Source organism: Syzygium oleosum, unplaced genomic scaffold (assembly GCF_021117445.2).
Source record: "Syzygium oleosum isolate NSW1041296 unplaced genomic scaffold, Sole_v2.1 Sole_v2.32, whole genome shotgun sequence".
NCBI lineage: Eukaryota > Viridiplantae > Streptophyta > Magnoliopsida > Myrtales > Myrtaceae > Syzygium > Syzygium oleosum.
Genome location: NW_026607516.1, coordinates 2,238,854 through 2,260,626, shown reverse-complemented (window position 1 = coordinate 2,260,626; position 21,773 = coordinate 2,238,854). Strand labels below are relative to the sequence as shown.

Below are 21,773 nucleotides of genomic sequence, written 5' to 3'. Positions count from 1 at the left end.
TTTGAAAATCTCGCCTTGTTTGGATGTCGAGAATTCCTGTATAGATAGACGGCTTCATCTACTTGTTATGTTCAAGACATAAATTCAGCGGAATGATGTAGAAGAGCTCGAATCTTCACATGTCTTTCAAGAAACTTCCCATGGCGATCGCGTGATTGGGGCTTGGTCTGATGGTTGATTCTGCCATCATCTGGAACGAGTCCTCACAAGAGTATATTGCATGAGAATAATAGATGGAACGAGGGGATCAGAAGGGTTAAGCTTAAGGACAAATCATCATTGTAGGCAGAAGAAAATTGACCCAGAAGACGCAATCAGCTACCAGATATTGAGAAAACTGAACCAACTTCAACAAGACTTTAATCTGTCTGGCTCAAATAAAAAAAGAAATACGAGGACTTTAATCTGTACTAAACTAGAATTGTGCAAGCTAGCTCACATCTGCAATACAATGAACGAAAAGGGGTTCCATTGCAACTTGCATAAAAAACCAGCAGATCAGCTCTTTGAAAAGAGGCTTACTACATCAAATATACTTGATATGGGATTCTTTGCTTTACTAATTTGGATGCCAAAATCAGATTAAAAGTTCAACTAAAGAGGCTTCAGATTCAGAATATATAGAATGTATTCAGACAAGATTACCAAGGGAACGATCATGGAGGTTTGGTTCTTGTGAAATAGAACAACACACCGGGTCTATTAGGCGCTTCCTTCCAAGAAGCTCATGTCATTGTTGATTGGGAAATCAAATAGCATTTCCAGTGCAGTGACTGTCGAACTGTTGAACTCGCTAGAGCCAGATAATTCAGACGTGGCCAGGGCTTCATACTCTGCCTCACTGCTCTTTCCATCTGCATTGTTCTCATGATCAGTTGGTGTTGAATCTGCATCTGCTCCGAGACATGCGGCGCCAATCCCTGTGGTGGAAGCTGAGCTTGTTTCACATTTAGCACAGGAAGAAGTTTGAGAAACCGGGCTGAGGCTCACACTTTTGCTTCTGCTATTGATGGTTCGAAACGACTCCCCTACTTCAGAATTCCAAATACGCAAGAAACAGTCCAGATCGGTTTTTCGTCGCCGCGGCAGTGGATTAAGCAGCAAAGTCTCCCTGGCGGGCCCAGCCTCGGCTTCAAGCCTCGCGCTCTCCCACTGAACCATATGTCGGGTAATAGGAGATGCAGGCAATTTTGTCATGGCCCCTTGAGGGGTCAATGGTGCCTGGGTTAGCTGGTCAAGACCCATGTGGAGCAGACGCTTCTTCAGGTGGGTGTTCCACAAGTTTTTGATCTCATTGTCGGTTCGTCCGGGTAATTGAGCAGCAATTGCTGCCCACCTGAAATTCATAAATCATACATGTCATGGAAGAAAAACAGCAATATGTCAAAGAGCACGCAAGCACAACTAGGGAAAGAGAAAAATCACTGGCCATCGACAAACATACTATAATCTCTTGGCATGACAACATTGCTTCCTACTCTTCATAAGACGTTAGCGTGTTGATAAGACGCTAATAATCACAAAATTACCTGTTTCCGAGAATACCGTGGAGCTGTATGACAAGCTGTTCCTCCTGCAGAGAAAAAGGACCACGCTTAATGTCTGGCCTCAGATAGTTTGTCCACCTGAGCCGGCAACTCTTTCCACACCGAAGAAGACCTAGCAAACGTAGAGCTTTAGTGTGTACATGGAAAAGGTTTCATATCTCACATGCTCACTCTTGCATCTGGTGAATTTTCTTAGCCCTACAGCAGATAAATATGCCCCAACGTAGAGTGAGCCAAATCAAGCAGAACATGGACTGAACTGATCTTAGAATGCAATTACTTGCTCATGGCACGAAAACTGAAGTAAAAAACCGAAAGCATGCACTAAACTTTATATGTGATTCATGTCTAAGTGCGTACAATATTATCAACCTCAGCAAGAATATAAGTGGCAGTTCAACCTTTTGTTAACTACCAAAATATTTTTTCATGCACAGGACACAAATGTACATGAACAGAACTACAAGCATATGGTTCTTGGAAGCAGAAATGTGATTCTCACTACATCTCCATAATGTTGTCTGGAAATTTTTTTACTTAGAAGCAAATGATGCTCGTAATGGCAATAAAGGAAAGGGAACATAAATAAGTTTTTTACCCGCGAGCTTAGGAAGAGCACGCCAGCTTCCATGGCCATTCTTGCTGATGTAATCAATCAGAAGCTGATCTTCTTCAGGACTCCATGGCCCTTTCTTCAAGTCCTTCCTCTCGCAACATGGACTCCTACCCATCTCTCCAAATGCTTATCCAAACTAAAAAATGAAACTAGAGGATAGTACAGGAAGTGAGCAAAGTAAGGCAGCAGGTGACAGGGCTAGACTTTATCTATTCTAACTATAAAAATATCAAAAAGTACAAAAACACAGAAGAAGATTATGTAACTTGTGGAGGTGGAGGGACTATATCAGCGGTCCTCAAGCCGTGCATGCATTTAATGTAACTTGTGTCTGGCCCCGTCACATCCGCAGGAAATGGTGATGAATTGGATCATCATTTGACCAAAGAAGATATCACCGAGCTGTGAAAATATTAAGTGCATTCAATATACCAAGTAGGATTTACGATAAACCATACACTCTAATTGTGTCCATATCGGGCCCACCTGTAAGAGGTGGGCCCGATATGGACACGTGTAGGGTTAAAATCCTACGTGATATATTGAATGCACTTAATATTTTCTCGAGCCATAGAGAGAGAGAAGGAAGGGGCAATGAATGTGCAAGCTCTGAGAAACACAGAAGAGGCATGAGAGAGAAGCTACAGAAAGTGGAGAGAGAAAGATGCAATGGAGATGATCCTGAATGCATTAATGGCGGATACTTACAAAGATGAAGGACAAAGAGGGACATGAGGATGGAGAAAGAGAGAGAGAGATTTTATTGTCATGAGTCATGACAACGATGACTCTGCACTAAAGTTTTCTTTTAATGCTAAACAGAGACAAAATAATTTCAAATTTTGGCATGTACAACTTTACGTGATCATGAGCCATCTTTGGTGATCATATTTATCTCTTTTTTATTTTATTTTTTTTGCCATAATATAAGATAGACACATGAAACATTGCAGGATCACTTGATCAATTTATCCACCAAGTCTTGTTAAGATTTTGTCCTTAGCCTATTCAACAATTACAATTTGCCTATAATCAAGCAGTCAAATGTTCACACTTATTGCGTCTCTTCAATATAGATTGGACTACTTCACACCTAACTAAAAAAAATAGACATTTTACTCGATATATTTCTTCGCGATATGATTAAGGTTGCTCTCTTAGCACCAAAAAGATTACATATTTTGTAAAATTATAGAGTAAATCACACAAGACTCCCCCAGACTTTGAAGTCAGTACATGTCTCCCCTCTGAACTTTTTATTTTCTTATAAACAATCAAATTATCGACACGAAAGAGTCCCAGTTCCGGTCACTGAGATTTTGGTGGAATCACTGCCGACTGTTCTAAAAGCTTAAGCTGTTAGATGAAGGCGTGATTTAATATTTAATTATTTTAACACTTCCCCTCACGCTTAATCTGGTATTTTTTGCCTAATACTAAGCGTGGACATATTTAATTGAGAAGGCAAATGAGACCTGGCAAGATTTGAACTTAGGACCTCCAGCTCTGATACCATGTGAGATTTTGGTGAGACCACTGCTGACCGTTCTAAAAACTTAAGCTGTTAGATGAATACGTGATATAATATTTAATTATTTTAACAGTGGTCAATCATAAACCGCGTTTTGCCCCGAGTTATAGATCCCTAACAAGGGTGTGATCTTCGGTGCAGGTCAACTATGAGAATATTCAGCTGCAAAGTGCGTGTCTGATTTCTAGATGGAGTCCGATAGACAATTGAACTCCTCGTTGACAATAGGGAAAGCTCGGGTTTTTGGTAACATAAGATGGATGCATCAGTTTGGCTGAAAAGGAGAATCGGCCAATAAAGCAGAGTAGGGTAGGTCCATCATCCCCAAATTTGGAGGAAGAGAAGATAACTGAAATATAGTCACAAAGCTGGTACGACGAAGACACACACAGTCCCATCCAAATCCTCTCTCATGAAATATCAGCATCTACCATTAGTAATACTGGTTACAGCTCACTTTCATCTAACAGTAAGACATCCCAGGAGCAAGTTTCAAGAACCGGCAACTCCGACCCCCGTTTTAGAGGCCGGAAGCCACTGATTAGGGGCAGGCAAACAAATAATCAAGCAAGACAAGAAAACCAACAATCACAACTTGGTCAGGTCGGATACATAATCAAATACAAAGAAAGGGGACAACTATTCTAGAAGATTGAGTTCACCTACTAATAATAGTAACAGAAGAAAGTGAAGGTAGGACTTTTGGTACACTATCTAAGTTATCGAGGTCCATTTGCTATCTAGTGACCCCGAGAAATGTTAGAAAGCATTGATCAAGAGCTTCTTCCCCCCTCTACGCTTTCATGCGGTCATCATGTTGAACTGAAACCTTGAGAGCTGCTGTGGTATGGTGGAGATAACTGGTCCATATCTCTGCCAACAAAAAGTGCGTGAACCTCCATGCAGCATGTATTAGATGTGTAGACATAGACGTACTTGGTAGATAGGATGATAAAAAAACCAGCTCTCTGCCCCGCTACTCTAACATCATATTTGGCAATTCCATTCGAGTTCTTTCAGGTCTTGGGACAAATTCTGAGAATTTTTACTGTGCCCTGGGAATCTAGACAATTTCAAATCAAGCTACCAGAATGACCAGATGGACTACTAAAAAAGTAAAGTAACTAGGGTTCGACAATAATTAAAACAATAAATTGTGTTCTTTGTTTCTTTTTCCCTAAATTCCATATGCTCTCTACCTCATCACTGCTCCCCCTCAAGGTCTCACTCACCTCTTCATCTCCCGGAACAGTCTCACCACCAGCCACCCCGGAAACACCCATAATGGTAGCTACCGCCTACAGCAGGCACAGATGGCTGCCACTAAGCTCTATTTTTTCTCTCCCCCTTAGAGACACACACACTTGACAAAGGAGAAAAAGAAAAAGAAAATCCTAAATCCTTGATGTTTCTATTTCTCCTCTCACCTGTAGACTTGCTCTACAAGCAACCTAAAACTGAACTTTTAGAATTGCATTTTATTGATGAGAAAATGTAGATGATTAAGAATGAACGAAAAAAAGAATGGAGCTTTAGAAGCTTAGATGTCACCATACATGCACATTGTCGTATAGCTCAAACAACGGAACGGCTAGCAATTTCAAGTTCTTCGGTACAGCAAAATATTCTCTTTCAGACAAATGGACGATGAAGAGCTTCTTGCACTCCTGTATCAAAGAACTCTTTACTCAGTGCTCGGAGGGTTATAATACTTGTTTAAAGAAAAAGTTTTGAACAAAGTATGTACGACTTGGTTTTTGAACAGTATTTATTTACCTTCGGCTTCGTTATGTGGGGAGGGCAGTATGGATACATAACAGTTTCAAAGTTTGGTCTCCACCAGATAGCAACACACTCACCAATCTGCAAAAAAGACAACTGACAATAAAATAATCTGCTTCCAGAAGGGGAATTGTGTCCACAATTATGTTCATTTAGATAAGCAGACTGTTATACAAGTTTTGTATTCTTCACACTTATCAACATGAATCCACTCTATACGCTTCCCTTTAGGCGTTTCTGAAATTGGTTTAGAAAGATGATATAGCAAGAAAATGAGAATATGCGCTTTAAGTGCCGGGCGATATTTTGTAACGATAAAAAAACACGGAGGATATTATATTCATTAAAGAAGCTAATGTACTTGTTGAAACACATAATCATTACAAATTATAATTCAATCTTCCCAACAATTAGGCATTTTACTTCTTTTAAGTACACTCGGTCGTAGCATGGAAAGATTTTTCAATAACTCCGTTTCGATTATCCTTGAATATACTCCCACTTATAGTGTCAAGCTTACTCAAATAAATCTCCAGACTTCTCAGGTATGATAGGGCACCTGCCAATTGGGTTGCAGTGACAGTGAATTTGCACCTAATTTGCTTGATAGTTTCCTTTTCAAACCTTCAATCTCTGCAAAGATAGACAGACAGATGAGAGAGAGAGAGAGAGAGAGAGAGAGAGAAGGGGGAGGGGGGGAAGGGTTAAAAGATGAATCAGTCTACCATTTTCTCCTGGTTTCAAACGTCCTCCTGGAAGTTTACAAAATGTGTTCCCAATTTGCAGGAGGAGAATATGGGGATGCCTGTGCTCCTGCACCTGCCCAATTAAAGAGAAGTACTTGAAAATGAGAGGCTGAAGCGTGACAGCTTCTTTTCACCATACTTGGTAAACCATTACCACCACCAAGAACAAGATGCTCAGAAAAAGCAGAAAGCACCACTGCATCACATCTAAATAGCTAAATGACATGCTCAAAATTGCGGAGGTGTGCATGAAATAAGGGAACTTAAAGCCCTCACAGAAAAATACAAAGGGGATCAGAACTTGAAGATGCTGGGTGGTTTCCCAGTTCATTAAAACAATCGAATTTGAACCACATATGCTGACATACAGCCAAAGATCTTCACCCACTTATCGAGAATATGTTGTTATATCGACTAATAAAGATGCTACTTGAAATTTGGGGAAAACTAACTCCTTGCCTTGTGTCAAGGATATGCTAAAATAATAATAATAATAATTCACACGATAGGATAAAATTCATAAGTGTTTTTTCGCCCACTGATTGAGCAGATTCCAGAAATTTCCAGTTGATGAAAATTTACAATCAAAATATCATTTTCAAGACAAGCTAATGATCGGAGAATGTGAAGCGTGGTAATTAGCCAACATCCACCGACTCAAAAGCGAGATGCGCCGCAAGAACAGACGCAGACGCATGCACACATGTGAAAACGCGCACATCCTCGTATACGCATACACAGACGTGCCCACATGCGCAGGTGCACACCCACACAAATAGCGTGCACAAACATATGCATATGAGAGAGAGCGAGAGAATAGGCACTGAGCAAGGGAGTGTCACACTTAAAAGTTTCAAAGACTAACCAGCAGAATGCCTTCAACACTGGTCCTCATTCCCTCTTTCATGTAGCTGCAGACTAGAAACAATTAGCTACGTGCTTGCCCATTGCAATAAAAAAAATGGGAAAAGGAAAAGAGACATCATATTGGTCAAACAAAATCAACCTTGATAACATCGTGGTTCATGCTATTTGTAAACAAATCATAATCTTTACCACATAGCTAGACTGAAAGCCTCAAATTTAGTTGGCAAAGCGGTGCCCAAAGCTGCTCCGCGGCTTCAACGTTTAATACGAACACATTATTGAACTCTACAGCAGCAGGTACAAGCATCAAGAACCAAGCCAAGGTCAACTACGAACTAGAGGGCACATGAAATTACAAACAAGCATCGCGATCAAGAGCTCTAGCCTCTAATCGAGTCGGACCGAGCTAGCCCAAACGACCAAGTCAAAACTACAAACTTATTCCCTCTCGCGACAGAGTACCACTCGCAGGTAAAGCTCAAAGAGCGAAATAGCATGTCGGGTAAGTTCAATCTCGCTAAAAACGACAGCTCCAGTCGTGGAACACAAGTATGTTCGAGCGAGCCAGGACTCCAGAACTTTCTTGATTCCTAGCACCATGTTTCAGAAACCAAATCGAGGACCAAAGAAACTCGCGCCGGAAAAAGGCCTGCTCGGCACGCCTTACTGCGAAGAACACCAGAGTGAAGTTGCGACGGAGAAGGTTCGAGGGTCGAGACCGTACTTGACTTTCATGCGAGCGAGGCGATCGGCGACGGAGGTGTCCTTCTCCATCTTCGGCTCCTTCGTGCCGAAGGTGTAACTGGAGAGCGGGTACATGTTCACCACCGGCGAGCTCACCATCTTCGTCGTCGTCGTCGTCGTCTTCTTCTTCCTCCTCCTCCTTCTTCTTCTCTGTGATCAATTGCTTGCTCCCTCGGAAGTTGCATAGTGCAAAATTATGGAGAGAGCTCTGACCGAAGAACTTCTGATCACCTGCGTGGACGAAAATGCCCCCCGATGGTGATTGGCCGACCATGTACACTGATTTATGAAGAGTGCTTTTGAATTTCAGATACGCCCCCGGTTTCGCGAAAATACCCTCCTCCCCGAAATTGAATCGTCGTGCTAGCTAGCATCCACGTGGCTTCCACGTCACATCCGTCTTGCTAATTTTCCCCCCCCCCCCCCCCAAAAAAAAGAAAAAAAAGAAAATAGATCTGCTGACTTCGAAAGATAGCGCCGCTGTCCACGTCATACGCTAATGCGACGGTCCACATAAGAAAAATTTGCATGTAATGCGACAATACGCTTTACTGAAAATATTACATTCGGCGAGTTTTGAAAATTCAGAGATAAAATTATACAAGGGAAAAAATTTACGAATTATATTGAACATTGAAAAATAAGAAACCCTCGTACCATTTTCATGAAAAAGAAATTTGAGGTACATGAAGGTGGGTGCAAAAAATGAGAAAATTCTGTAAATTTTTGTAATTTAAGGTTGGTGGTTGCCAAAGAGACATGGGTCTTTCTTCCCTGTAAGAGTACTATTGAGAGAATTTGTAAGTATGGTGATTTGAAATTAGATCTTGAACGAGTGAGACAAACAATCTTATCATTTGCGCAATTCCTTACGAATTATAAAATCGTGACTTGACAAACGATAGAATTATCAGTTTGATCAGGTGTGTTTGAAAATTTGTAATTATTTGGCGATTAAAAAAAAAGAACGAGGGTAATCAATTATACGGTTGGTTGTTCTTGAACTAGGATCGGAAACCATCTCAATTTAGTAAAATCAAAATTGAGAATCCAACTACCTTATTTAACTGGGAACTAGCCGATATTTCTATTTATGATAGTAATAAAAAGTGTAAGTATCAAATATAAATGTATCTTTTGAACACATAATCCACGAGATCATGCTTGGAACAGGGTTATTAGCCCAATAACAGGATCCGCTCTGGGCCCTCTCTCCATGGTGCCAAAAACATCGAGCCAAGATAAAACACCGAGATAAATGCATTACAAATTCTAAAACTTGTCACGAAAATTTAATCGAGTCTTAAGATTTTTAAAAAGTAAAATTAAGTCTTAAAACTCGTCATGAAAGTGAATTAAGTCCTAAAACTCGTCAAATCAATTTTGACGAGTTTTATATTTTAATTGCATATTTTGAAACGTTTTAAAACTCAATTGTATTTTCGCGATAAATTTTAAAACTTAATTACACTTATTAAAAGTTTTAGAACTTAATTATATTTTCGTAATAAGTTTAAGAACTTGTAAATTTGTAATGGACTTATGCCAAAAAAAAAAAAAACCGAAGCCTATATATAGCTCGGTCCCGTCCGCCCAATGATGGCTCCTAAGTTGGGGGCATGGAGGTAATTTGAAATTTAAGGATATTGCAGAATAAGACAAATTTAAGGACCAGTTCCGTGCCATAGTTTGATCCTACGTGCTTGCGTCGATCAACGAATCTCCTTTTGCAATTTCTCTCTGGCAGCTTCGAGCTTCATCACGATTTCAGCTCAAGCGTCATCCTTGGTAGCTCACAGCTACTAGAACACAAGTGAGGTTTCGAAAGAATTCTTTAGCATTGATTTTTTTGTGGGTATTGCACCACACTCGTGCTTCTGCATATAGTGGTGTTCTTGGGTCTTTGATGGATCATTTGACATGTGATTGGCAATTCGTACTCCACTTGCAATTGTTTGTGTGAAGCTGTTAATGGGTCTTCGCCTTCTTGCTTGCTCAGATTAATTTGGTATCGAGTGTCCGACACGGTTGGATGGAGAGAGATGTTGAATGTGGGATTCGCAACTCCGTGACCAAGCAGGTCGTTGCGGTGTTTACTTGGGTGTCGTTCTGTTTCGGTCGCCGAAAGTAATGTGAAATTTTGATTGAGACATGTTGAATTGCAGAGGGTGAATCCCAAGAGGCTGAGGGATAAGGTTTATATTGGTTGTGGAGCTGGATTCGGAGGCGACAGACCATCCGCAGCGCTCAAGCTGCTGCAGAGGGTGGAAGAGCTGAATTACCTTGTGCTCGAATGCTTAGCGGAACGAACTCTTGCCGACCGCTACCAAGAAATGATGTCCGGTGGCGATGGTTTCGATCCTCGAAGTATGTCATGATTGGCCTTTTGGGTGATGTGGTTTCTATCTTATAGTGCTGTTGTAAATGTACGTATGATGATGCCTTGGGTATGGACCGGGGTGTACTACTTGTTATCAATATCGGTGATTTGAAATTTCGAAACGATATGCAGTTTCGGAATGGATGGCTTTGCTGTTGCCTTTGGCTGTGGAAAGAGGAACTTGCATTATCACCAATATGGGTGCAGGTGAGGGGCACAGAGCACACGAATTGGTTTTAACTTTGATGAAAGTGATTTGATACTTGTGCTTTGTGTCTTTCTCGAAAGTTGATCCAATTGGTGCACAAGCGAAAGTGCTAGAAGTGGCCAGCGGGCTAGGCCTTCAATTGAAAGTTGCTGTGGCTCATGAGGTTTCATTCGCAGAAGCAGGTAATCAAGGTCAATAGGGATCATCCGGTTTTGATGTTAAATAGGCGGTCTTGGGTAACTTAAGCTTAATGTGATTTTAGTATTATAGCGAACAGCATAGATGGAGTTGTATAGTATAAAGGAACAAGGCGTGGCCTTTCAAAAGATTGTTTTTGCCTTTTTCTCCTTGTGCAGGGTCCAGAATCTTGCACGAGAAATCAAATACTGCGGAAGGTGTAAGCAACTGACATTGATATCGTGTTTTTTCGTTGGTATTTTTAATCGTACAGAATTATTTTGTGTGATTTTACTACTCTTTAGAAGATAAATGTTTCTTAATGACAATGTAGTGGATTTTTTCGCTAGCAAAGTAAATGTAGACAAAACAGAAACACATGTTGATGATGTAATTTTTTATGCTTTAGTTTCTTGATCGTCTGAAGGGAAATCGTTGATCAGCGGCATATCTTCCTTTTTCTTTCTTTAATGGGGTCGAATTGTCTCAGCTTCCTTTCCCATTCTCTGAAGGGTATTAGCACGTATCTTGGAGCTGCCCCAATTGTTGAGTGTCTGGAGAACTACCAACCAGATGTAGTTATTACTTCCAGAGTTGCAGATGCTGCCCTATTTTTGGGTCCAATGGTATGAAATCATTGTATTTTTTTTATCTTCGCCTTTGGTGAATGAGATGTTCTTTTCCTGTGTTTTATGTTTTGTGTTTCTTTGTCTTTTTCCTTCTGATGTTTAGTCGAGTAGTTTCTGAACTCTTTTCTTCCCCGCTTTCATTGTTATGGACGACTCACGCTACTTGCATTAACTTCTGAACAGAACAATTACCCATTGACTATGGAAATACCTCGCAATGACTATTGTTGAATCTCTCACAACTAGAACCTGATGTGAATCCAATTACTCCTCCAAATACCATATTGGTGCTACCTTTTACCACTTCTTTGGGTTAATGGGATTTCCATATGACATCTTAAATTGATTGATAGAGCGTTGACCTAATTTGATGTTAAATAGAGTTTGAGTCACTTAAGAAACACTTCAGCTTTTCACTTCTTTTGGATTAAGAGACCATTGTTTGGACAAAATCGTCACACCAATTTACTGTTGAAGAAGTTGGGATTTTGAAGGAAGAAATGTGTAGATGTGAGTGCAGCCTGATCCTCTTTATATAGTAAAAATCACATGGGTGCTGAACCCCTTCATTTTGTCTAATAAGCTTTTCCTCATCCTGTAGTTTTTCCTTTTGAGGAAAGAAATCTGAAAGATCCCAACCTGTAAATAGGTGTATGAATTGGGTTGGAACTGGGATGATCTAAATTTATTAGCGCAAGGATCTCTGGCTGGTCACCTTTTAGAGTGCGGCTGTCAACTGACTGGAGGATACTTCATGCATCCAGGTATTAGCTGTTTAACCTTCATGTTTAGCATGCCAATTAATGTGGACACTCAAGCTATGAAACATAAAACCTATATGACATTTTTAGGATGTTGCATGCAATTTACTATTGTCTGATGCAGGTGACAGATATCGCAACATCTCTCTTCCATGCCTTTTAGACCTGTCACTCCCTTATGCCGAAGTAAGTTATGATGGAGGAGTCTGTGTAGCAAAGGCAGATAGCAGTGGAGGAGTTTTAAACTTCAGTACTTGTGCCCAGCAACTTCTTTATGAGATTGGTGATCCAGCAGCATATGTTACCCCTGATGTGGTAGGTTCTGGCTTTCATCATCATTGAAGATTTGTAGACATTCATCATGGACCAAAAGAAAAAACAAAAGTTGAAATGTTTATTCTCATTTTAATCAGGTAATAGATCTTCGAGATGTTACATTTCAGCCATTATCCAACAATGAAATGACGTGTCTTGGAGCAAAACCATCTGCGAGATCAGTACCTGATCAGCTCCTGCGATTGCTTCCAAAGGTTCAGTCAGCATCTTGGTAGTGAACTTACTGAAATTTAAACAGAGTTCGTGATGATTGTGCTTCTCCTACCATTTCAGTAGCCTTTTCCATTCAATTCTTGCCCTCTCATTCAGAAGATTCGAGTTAATCAGTATCTTTATCATTTCCAATAGTGTAATAGCATGTCTTGGATCACTGTATTGGTTCTCATGTTCATGTTTGGGTAATTTATTGAACTTGGAGTCCTTGAGATGTTGATTACTTTCCCAACTGTTGATTTGTTCGTCTTTCGAAGCAATTTGTCTTTGATCCTCTGATGTCGTTCGAGTGTCTGAGGCCTTCTTACGATCACTACTTCTGATGTTCTGCCAGGATGCTGGGTGGAAAGGATGGGGAGAGATATCCTATGGTGGTTTTGAATGTGTCAATCGTGCTAAGGCTGCTGAAATTTTGGTATGTGAGATCTAATCAGTTTTACTTTTCTAATGAACGTAAACATGTGAGTGCTCATTTCAAACAGCCTGTCATTATCTTTCCTCTGGGAAGTAAACTATTGCATAGACAATGTCACGTGAGTAATTCTTGATGTAGTGAAGTGTCTGGCTTCACCATTTTACCCTCAAAGATCCTTTTATTTCCATTATCAGGTCAGGTCGTGGTTTGAAGAAGTAATTCCTGGCCTTAATGACCACATTGTTTCTTGTATTATTGGAATGGATAGCCTGAAGGCAACTAGCTTGGTCACTGGGTCTTCTGCTTATGAGGCAGTTACAGATATAAGGTTAAGAATGGATGGATTATTTGAGCTGAAGGAACATGCACTCCAGTTTGTGAGGGAGTTCACTGCATTATACACTAATGGACCGGCTGGGGGCGGTGGTATCTGGTAATTTCTTTTCCACCTTTATGTTGTATCAGCGCTTAATCCAAAAAATATTTCCACTTAAAGATTTTGCTTGACTTTAACCAATTGCAAACATTTTAAAGCTCTTCTTTTGAGGTGATAATTTCATCGACTGAGCTAGTTATCAGAAAAAGATTTAACAGATGCCAAAAATGTCTGCAGTTTTGTTCTTTCTGGCTTTAGTATGTCTACAGCATACAATTGTGAGAAAGTAGGTTTGTGGTTCTGTTGTTCAATTAACATGATATACCAGGATGTTGAGGATTGATGATGGAAGGTACAATATAAAATGCTTATAAATGCTTGAAGTTGGCTTTGCGTATATATCCGCCATAAATGTTAGCGTCTAGTCAATCGGGTGGGGATCACACAAAGTTGTGCATTTATTTTAGTTAAATCTATCTATTACTTGTCTGTTGCTGAGCTGAATTAGTTTGATCATGTGGACTGGAGATTACTGTTACAAAGTATACAAAAATTTTCAGCATCCAGTCTTAAAAGAGTTTTTTTGGCCTGGCATTTGCTATTGGTGACTACTTCTGTTGGCAAATCTTCCACCGAGACAGGAACCTTGAAATAATTAGAAAAAGATTTTTAACACTAGGAATGTCAAGAATTCAGGTGCTGGACAATGAAAAGGTCGCAAAGAATGCTTTGTGAACTGCTTATCTTATTATTTGCATGAATTGTTGCAAATCCAAAAGCAAGACTGTTGTTTTGGCCACTTAGTTTTTCGACATGCTCACTCTCTGTTCTGTCTGCTTCTATTACAGCACCGGACACAAGAAAGAGATTTACCTTGGAAAGGAACTGGTATGGAATTGGACTCCCCAACACCCACATGAGCCTTTCATTGAGTCTCTAAGATTGAAATTAGTTCTTCAAACATTCCTGGAAAAGTGAATTTTCACCCAATGCTAAATGACTTGAAAAACTGAGGAAGTACTAATCGAAGTGGTTTGCCCTTTTAGGTTGGCCGTGAACATGTGTATTGGAAAGTTGGAGCAAAGCACAGCATGGCAAACTCAAATCATCGAGTTAATTGTCTCAATGATACAATGAGAAACCATGCTGTTCGTAGGCCAATTAATCCACGAACAACAGAGGGAAATGACGATGGTGGCTTTATGTCAAAATCTGATGCTTCTCCTGCGCCTGCCGGGGAGGAGATTTCGTTGTACAACATAGCGCATAGTAGAGCTGGAGACAAAGGAAATGACTTGAACTTCTCCATCATCCCACATTGCCCTACAGATATCGAGAGGTTAAAGGTGATCATAACACCGGCGTGGGTAAAAGGCATCGTCTCTTCGCTTCTGAATGCCTCCTCATTTCCAGATTCAGATGCCATAGTGAAGAGAGACAGGTGGGTGGAGGAGCACGTAAGTGCGGAAGTTTATGAAGTGAGGGGGATACATTCATTGAACGTCGTGGTTCGGAACATCCTAGATGGTGGTGTCAACTGTTCTCGCAGGATCGACCGCCATGGAAAGACCGTATCGGATCTCATATTGTGCCAGAGAGTTGTGTTGCCTCCTTTATCAAGTGTTTGACTAGCTCAATTATATCATACTAATCCTATATGGTGAATTGCCATTGAAACTATAATTATATGCAGATCTCTTTATTCAAGGACATTTTCTAATTACATAAACTTTTCTCAGTGTTGTTATTAAAAATTGTTCCCTAGAAAACTGTTTTTAAGTTGATCACAGTGATGGGTTTCTACATTCTTTGATACAAATCATCATTTTATTCTCTTACATTTTTTTTCCTGATATCTGCACAAATCACCCGAGACCTACTCGATTGAATTAGATTTGGGTAATCTCTAATTCTTCTTCTCCAAGTTAAAATTATGTTGATATTTATTAATATATTTAACCATTAATTTTGCATTTACATTGGTAATCATTTGCAGGGTATCTCACCAGTTAATTTTCGATTGTTCAAGTGCTAGTAATTTGAGTTTAGACTATTGTTTCCTTCACTAATATATTGCTGTGAACAAATTATTAAAAACATCATTGGTGGTCCACCCAAACAACTACTTCAAATGTCGCTCAGCCTCCTAGATCTCGTTCTGTGCATTTTTACACAATGGCAACTTGAGCCACACTTGGTCCCAGGATGTTTAATAAGGTTCAAGGGTCTTGAACAGGTGTATTAACGCACGTATTGTGTTGTTCGACACCTCGGCGTTCTGGACTTGTATCGTTGGTCTTACTTGTCACCTTGTCACCTGAAAAGGTCGTACTATTTCAGTCACCACAACTAACCTAACACCAAAATTAGCAAACAAAAGACCTGTAGCACTTCAATTGCACGCCAAAGATACGCTTGGAAACATCACACATCATCCTTCTTTTCCTCCACTTTAAACGCAAGTCCATTTTTAGCTCATAATATTGGGATCTCCATCCGTTTTTACACCCTCGGAGGAGAAAGTGAGAAGCCAAAATCCAGTTGTCGGGCAGTGATATAAATGAGCTTTGATCACAAAAATCATATTCTTTGTTCAATCTCGTTTTTTCTGGGTTACCAATTGGAGGGCTAATGCTTATGAGACAGCCTCAGTCAAGGTGATTCAGAAAGCTCTTTGAGACTTTTAGCTTTTGTGAGAAACGAGAATGGCGTTTACAGGAACTCTGGACAAATGCAAGGCTTGCGATAAGACGGTTTACGTGGTCGACATGTTGTCCCTCGAGGGCATGCCTTACCATAAGACCTGCTTCAGATGCAGCCATTGCCATGGATATCTTGTGGTATGTGAGTTGTATTTGAGTTGGTTCTGTTGCTTTGCATTGTGACGATTTATATATTCTCTAATCTGGTGAAGAAGAAGAAGGAGTTTTCTTTTCCCGTTATGGATCGTGCCCGCGATTCCTCATGCTGTAGAGTAGATCTTAGCTCAAGTGGTGAAATGAAACCAGGAAACTAAATCAAACAAAAATGAATGATAACAACCTGAGAAAGCAAACATACCACCCCGTGATGGCAGCGGGTAAATATGATTAGAAAAACTGAGATAAGCATGATTGACCCAACACAAGCATGATTAGAGATCGAAATCCACACAATTTGGCTCGTCCTAAGGAATAAACTGCTTTAGTTACAATTCAGATACATAAATGAGAATAGAAAACAATGCGAATATGATCTAAGCAAGGCATTGTAATATGAAATGCTAGTGTGCAATCAGCAATTTTCTCTCTGAAGTGGGTTGTTGTGATAATGTAGTGCACTGTCTATAAGACAAAGTTCATCAACATGTATGTAACCGTGAAATGTGCGATGTGTTCATCAAGGTGAACTATGTGTCATTGAAATGCATCAAAGAGTCGTGTTTCATTTAAGCCTAATAACATAAAGCGAGGATGGCATTTAATCCGGTACCAACGACAGATGAGCAACTACTCCTCTATGGATGGTATCCTCTACTGCAAGACTCACTTCGAGCAACTTTTCAAGGAATCTGGCAATTTCAGCAAGAACTTTCAAACTGGTAAGCTCTTCTTGGCCTCATCATCAGCTTCTCTTAAGGCTCCGCTAAATTTTCAGATAATTTTTTCGGCTAATATCATATCATTACCATGGCAGCCAAGTCTTCTGAGAGGCAACATGACCTGGTATGTTAACTATAACCGCTGATTCGGTTGCTTCATTTACATCTAAATTTTACGGGTCTTCAATAACGCTTCGCAAACAGTTTCAATCTCAATTCTCATTGTTCTCTACTTCCCTAGTAGCTCCAAATGATGAGACCAACTGGCAGCCAGCAATGACAACTCCATCCACATTTCATCTTTCATCTTCTTTTGCTTTTGTGTTGCGTTGTCAACCAACTCAATGATTTCATGTCATCTCTATCCACAGAACCGGACCCCGAGCAGGCTATCTTCTATGTTCTCCGGAACCCTAGACAAATGCACCACCTGTGGCAAGACAGTTTACCCCTTGGAAAAGGTATGCGATTCTTAAGCCCCAGCCAATTCCAAAATCCGTAATGAAGTTAGAAATAACTCATCATCCTCTTTCCAATCAAACTGTCGCGACACATTGCATGTGTCTGTTTCGAAACACAGGTGACTCTAGAGGGAGAGTGTTTCCACAAGAACTGCTTCCGATGCGCTCATGGCGGATGCCCGTTGACGCACTCGTCTTATGCTGCTCTGGACGGAGTCCTCTATTGCAAGCACCACTTTGCCCGCCTCTTCATGGAGAAAGGCAACTACAACCACGTCCTAGAGGCTGCTGCACACAAGCGGAACATGTCCTCTGCGCCCACATCGCCCCCGCCTGAGCCCGCGCCTGAGCCCACACCTGCTGAGCCAAAGCTGGAGCCAGATGATAAGCCAGAGGAGGATCAATCTTAACTATAACATCTCATCTCCCAACTCAGACCTTATTTCGATGCCATCATCTTCAAGAGCCAACATTATGTACTTTGATTGTAGTTTTTCACAAACTGTATGCATGTTATCACTATTCTTTTTTCTTGCATTTACCAATTGACGTTTTTGAAGTCTGATGACCTGATATAACATGTTGCTGTTTTTTTGTCCGTCATGAACAGGAAGATATACCATTTGATCTCTGATATCTGCTTCGTTCTTGATATGTACTATGAGTTCTAAAAGTTACACATTGATTCGTTTAAATGATCTGAATTATATGTTGCACAAAAATTTGGTGGCTGTATAAGTTTTCAAGTTTCTTTCTTCCTTACTTTTTAGGCAATTTTGTGTTTCTAATGCAAACTGATGATTTAATGGCAAATGTAGTCCCTGTACTTTTGTTCTACCTGAAATGCAATTCGCTTTAACACAGATTTGAGACTTCACTTCAGTGTTAACTCGTATAAGGAAAATGAGGGCACTTCATCTAATTAACAAGCTAAGTTTCAGATTTTGGCTACTGTTGTCTGCACACGAACTGACTTCCACTGAATACTTATTGGATCATTGGATTTAGCGGATCTCAAGTCTGAATCGATAAAAATGTTTAGATGAGATCATACACAAAGCTTACGAAAGTCGAACTGTATATCCAGTATTCAATTGAATCACCCACCTGAACCGGTCTGAAATATTTGGTAAAGTTTCTAAAACATTTAGTGCAGATTCTAGTTCAGTGATCTTAAAAAAGAGAGATCATAGTTTTGGATGACGCTCATCCGGTGATAGGGAACCACTTATTAGAATTATTTCTCTTTTGCATCATTTCCCTATGATGACTACCTTCATTGCTATCAAAGCCCGGCATTTGCTTAAGTAATGAGTGTGTTTGTGCCCGGTCTGACTCACAACAAATGCATATTGTTTTGGGCCGCCCCGCAGAAGCACGGACCAGTATTTCTCCGATAGATATGCAGTGTGCACAGGATTGCCAATTGCCATAAGCAACTGGTGCCCGAACACTCAAAAGTAGAAAAATAAAGAGAACCAAAGACAGACAGACAAAGTAATCAGTGTTTAAAGTTGACAGACAAACCTTTTCAAAAAAAATTTAGACATAAAAATCTTAAACAGCATCAGAACACGCTTCATTTTGCCATCTTCTCTCTCACTTTCGCTTACTCGCTCTCGCAGCAATGGTGGGATTCAATTTTCGCAATGCCCTACCACTGATAAATTCTCTGAAGGTTCTCAGCCTCATGGCCAATGTGAACATTGTAGTCGTGCCCGGCAATGGAGTCTTGTTCAAAGCTTTGAGCTTCACAGGCTGCATGGACTCGATCTTTTTCTCCCCCAAGAATCCCTTTGCCTTTTCAGATGCCAAAGGACGCGCTCTCCAAGCATAGAAGTCGGTATGACCAATGCGGTTCTTAAGAGAGTTGTTTTTGGAGGATGATCCAGTCGATGTCTACATCAATCCTCTGGGAGTTCTGATGAATATCAGCATTCATCCTACAGGTAAATCATCTTGTTCGGCAATGAGGTTTTTGAGAATGCATGCCCTTCATTTGACACAGTTGACAAATTTAACTGTTTTTGTGATTACATCTCTTCTCCAGCTTTTGTCGATACCTTTGCTAGAATCCGCGCCTCTAGAATCCACAAAGCGTAATCAAACAACCTCCTGTGGGTTCAACAAAAATCAATTTTGATGCAACCATCCATAGAGGCTTTTGTGCTGTTGCCGCTATAGCTCGAAACCACGAAGGACAAGTATTGGCCACCACAACTCATCTAATGTGACAATCTGACACTGAACTAGGCAAAGCACCAGCTGCAAAGCATGAGGCTTCTTTGGCACGCATGCGAGGATGAATGAGATTATCTTCTTGATATATCTCTATCAATTCCCCTGATGCTGGGCTTCTTTGGAAGTATAGAAACTGCCTTATGGATATAAGAAGTGGTGAGAAAAGGTCAGAGGGTTGATACATCACCGTCGAAGGTTTTGACGCAGGCTTGCGCTAATAATTCAAGCAAAATCTTGCTTAGAGAGAAAAATCTCGAAATTCAATATTGATGATAAGAATGTTCGTCTTCAAACAACCCTAAACACCCTTTTATAGGAGTTAAACCTAATTACAATAGGAAACCTAATCATAATAGGACAGCTTACCTAATCTAAATTGGAAACCTAATCATAATAGGAAAGTTACCTAATCTGAATTGGAAAGCGTAAAACATCAAAATTAGAAAACTGCATTTTTAAATTAACTCATAAAAATATCCGATGTCGTCGATCGGTCCACCTGGTTCTAGTCACATCATCAAGTTTCGCCTTCCGTTTGGACTTCGCCTCGTCCAATCGGTCCAAAAACGCACCACTAATAGATTCCGCATCATTCTCCTCCACTTGAAAAGAACTCGTCCTCGAGTTAAAATCGGGATCCGGATAAAACGGCTCTGTGGACTCATGAAATGGTGACAAATCAAAACATTAAAAGTGTTGGATATGCCCATGCTATGTGGAAGGTCTATAACATAAGCATTATCGTTGATTTTCTTGCCGACAAACAAAAGGTCCATACTTCTTTGGCTGTAATTTACCGTAAGATCCACTGGGTAATCGCTTTTCGAAGAAAACCATGACTTGATCACCTATCGCAAACACCTGCTTCCGCCAGCTTATCTCGTCAGCCTTTATACTTCGATTAGCTTCCTCCAAACTTTGACTTCACGATGCACCTCCACAATCTGTTTAGCCATATGATCCGCTTTACACTTTTATCCGCTTGCTTAGGCAACCGTACCAAATCCAGAGTATCGAGGCGCCTTGTATAAACAATGTAAAAAAGGCGACCGCCAATAGAACTATGAACCGCATTATTATAAGCAAACTCGCTTGTGATAAAGCAACATCCCATTGCCTCGGCTTATCTCCACAAATGATTCGAATCAAGTTTCCTGAGTTCTATTAACCACCTCTCGTTTGCCCATCACCATGCGGTGAGTGTGCATACTAAATTCAAAGATGAATCAAACATGCCATAAAGTCCGCCAAAAATGCCCTAGAAATTTACTATCCCTATCTCGAGGTAATAGACTTGGGCACACCATGCAAACGAACCACTTCCTTAAAGAATAATCTGTCACACTTACGCATGAGAAGTTTTCCTACAAGGAATGAAGTGCGCCATCTTGGAAAATCTGTCAACCACAACGAAAACAGAATCCACGCCTCTTTGTGTCGGTAGTAAACCAAGCACAAAATCCATGGACAAGATCTTTCCCATATATTGTTAGGAACAGTAAAGGCATATACTGCATGTATTCTTAGATTGACCCTAGCGCCTGGCAAACATAACACTTTTGTACGTACCTACCGACATCTCTACGCAATTGGGCCAGAAAATCGCTCCCGAACCGCAAAGCAATAGTTTTATCACGACCTAGATGTGCCTAATCCACTATCATGTAAATCGCGAATTACCTTCTCTCGTAATGATGTTCGAGGAAGGCAAAGCTGGTTGCTACGCATCAAATAGCCATCCCGCACATAAAATTCTTGTACAAAGTTGACCAAAAGACATGACTCCCAAATTTTTCCAAAGTCATCATCATCCGCATAACTCTTTCAACTCGCTCAAACCCCAAGATGTCTTGGCTTAATGTAATCAACAAGCCAGCCTCTCCTACTCAATGCATCCGCTACGACATTATGTACACCTAACTTGTGTCAGAATCAAAGGAAATTTTTGCAAGAATTGACACCATCGCGCATGCATATCTTTGCTAATCCTCTTCGACTATTCGATACTTCAAAGCTTCATGATCAAGATAAAGGACGAATTCTTTCCCAATCGATAATGCTCCTGTGTCTTCAAAGCCCTTACGACATAATAGAATTCTTTATCATAAGTGCTCCACTTCGCCTTGTGTCACCGAGCTTCTCACTAAAATAGCAACCTGGTCT

At 40.4% G+C, this 21,773-nt stretch overlaps 4 protein-coding genes across 5 annotated transcripts; 2 read left to right on the top strand and 2 right to left on the bottom strand.

The window, feature by feature from the left end:
- Positions 1 to 452: 452 nt before the first annotated feature.
- LOC115691746 (transcription factor MYB17-like) lies at positions 453 to 2,451 on the bottom strand. Its single transcript, XM_030618462.2, has 3 exons — positions 2,146 to 2,451; positions 1,530 to 1,659; positions 453 to 1,336 (listed from the first exon to the last, which is right to left on the bottom strand). The coding sequence occupies exons 1-3, from the start codon at positions 2,276 to 2,278 to the stop codon at positions 703 to 705; spliced, it is 897 nt and encodes a 298-aa protein (XP_030474322.1). The 5' UTR covers positions 2,279 to 2,451; the 3' UTR covers positions 453 to 702.
- Positions 2,452 to 4,102: 1,651 nt separating this feature from the next.
- Positions 4,103 to 8,010, bottom strand: LOC115691747 (pre-mRNA cleavage factor Im 25 kDa subunit 2-like). Its single transcript, XM_030618464.2, has 7 exons — positions 7,814 to 8,010; positions 7,088 to 7,133; positions 6,202 to 6,295; positions 6,036 to 6,109; positions 5,471 to 5,557; positions 5,251 to 5,361; positions 4,103 to 4,567 (listed from the first exon to the last, which is right to left on the bottom strand). Exons 1-7 carry the CDS (start codon positions 7,930 to 7,932, stop codon positions 4,496 to 4,498), a joined length of 603 nt encoding a protein of 200 aa, XP_030474324.1. The 5' UTR covers positions 7,933 to 8,010; the 3' UTR covers positions 4,103 to 4,495.
- A 1,476-nt stretch (positions 8,011 to 9,486) lies between these two features.
- Positions 9,487 to 15,057, top strand: LOC115691741 (uncharacterized). Of its 2 annotated transcripts, none has more exons than XM_056304550.1 (14): positions 9,487 to 9,646; positions 9,833 to 9,913; positions 9,999 to 10,200; positions 10,346 to 10,420; positions 10,502 to 10,603; positions 10,778 to 10,818; positions 11,111 to 11,224; positions 11,877 to 11,991; positions 12,113 to 12,303; positions 12,402 to 12,518; positions 12,872 to 12,952; positions 13,147 to 13,385; positions 14,177 to 14,216; positions 14,375 to 15,057. In XM_056304550.1, the coding sequence occupies exons 2-14, from the start codon at positions 9,866 to 9,868 to the stop codon at positions 14,954 to 14,956; spliced, it is 1,947 nt and encodes a 648-aa protein (XP_056160525.1). In that variant the 5' UTR covers positions 9,487 to 9,646; positions 9,833 to 9,865; the 3' UTR covers positions 14,957 to 15,057. The 2 variants fall into 2 exon arrangements, with proteins under 2 accessions (XP_056160525.1, XP_056160526.1); XM_056304551.1 differs by having other exon boundaries at positions 9,514 to 9,688.
- A 147-nt stretch (positions 15,058 to 15,204) lies between these two features.
- LOC115691749 (LIM domain-containing protein PLIM2b-like) lies at positions 15,205 to 17,967 on the top strand. The gene is made up of 5 exons (XM_030618466.2): positions 15,205 to 16,168; positions 16,809 to 16,908; positions 17,004 to 17,032; positions 17,280 to 17,369; positions 17,489 to 17,967. Exons 1-5 carry the CDS (start codon positions 16,034 to 16,036, stop codon positions 17,777 to 17,779), a joined length of 645 nt encoding a protein of 214 aa, XP_030474326.1. The 5' UTR covers positions 15,205 to 16,033; the 3' UTR covers positions 17,780 to 17,967.
- Positions 17,968 to 21,773: the final 3,806 nt, after the last annotated feature.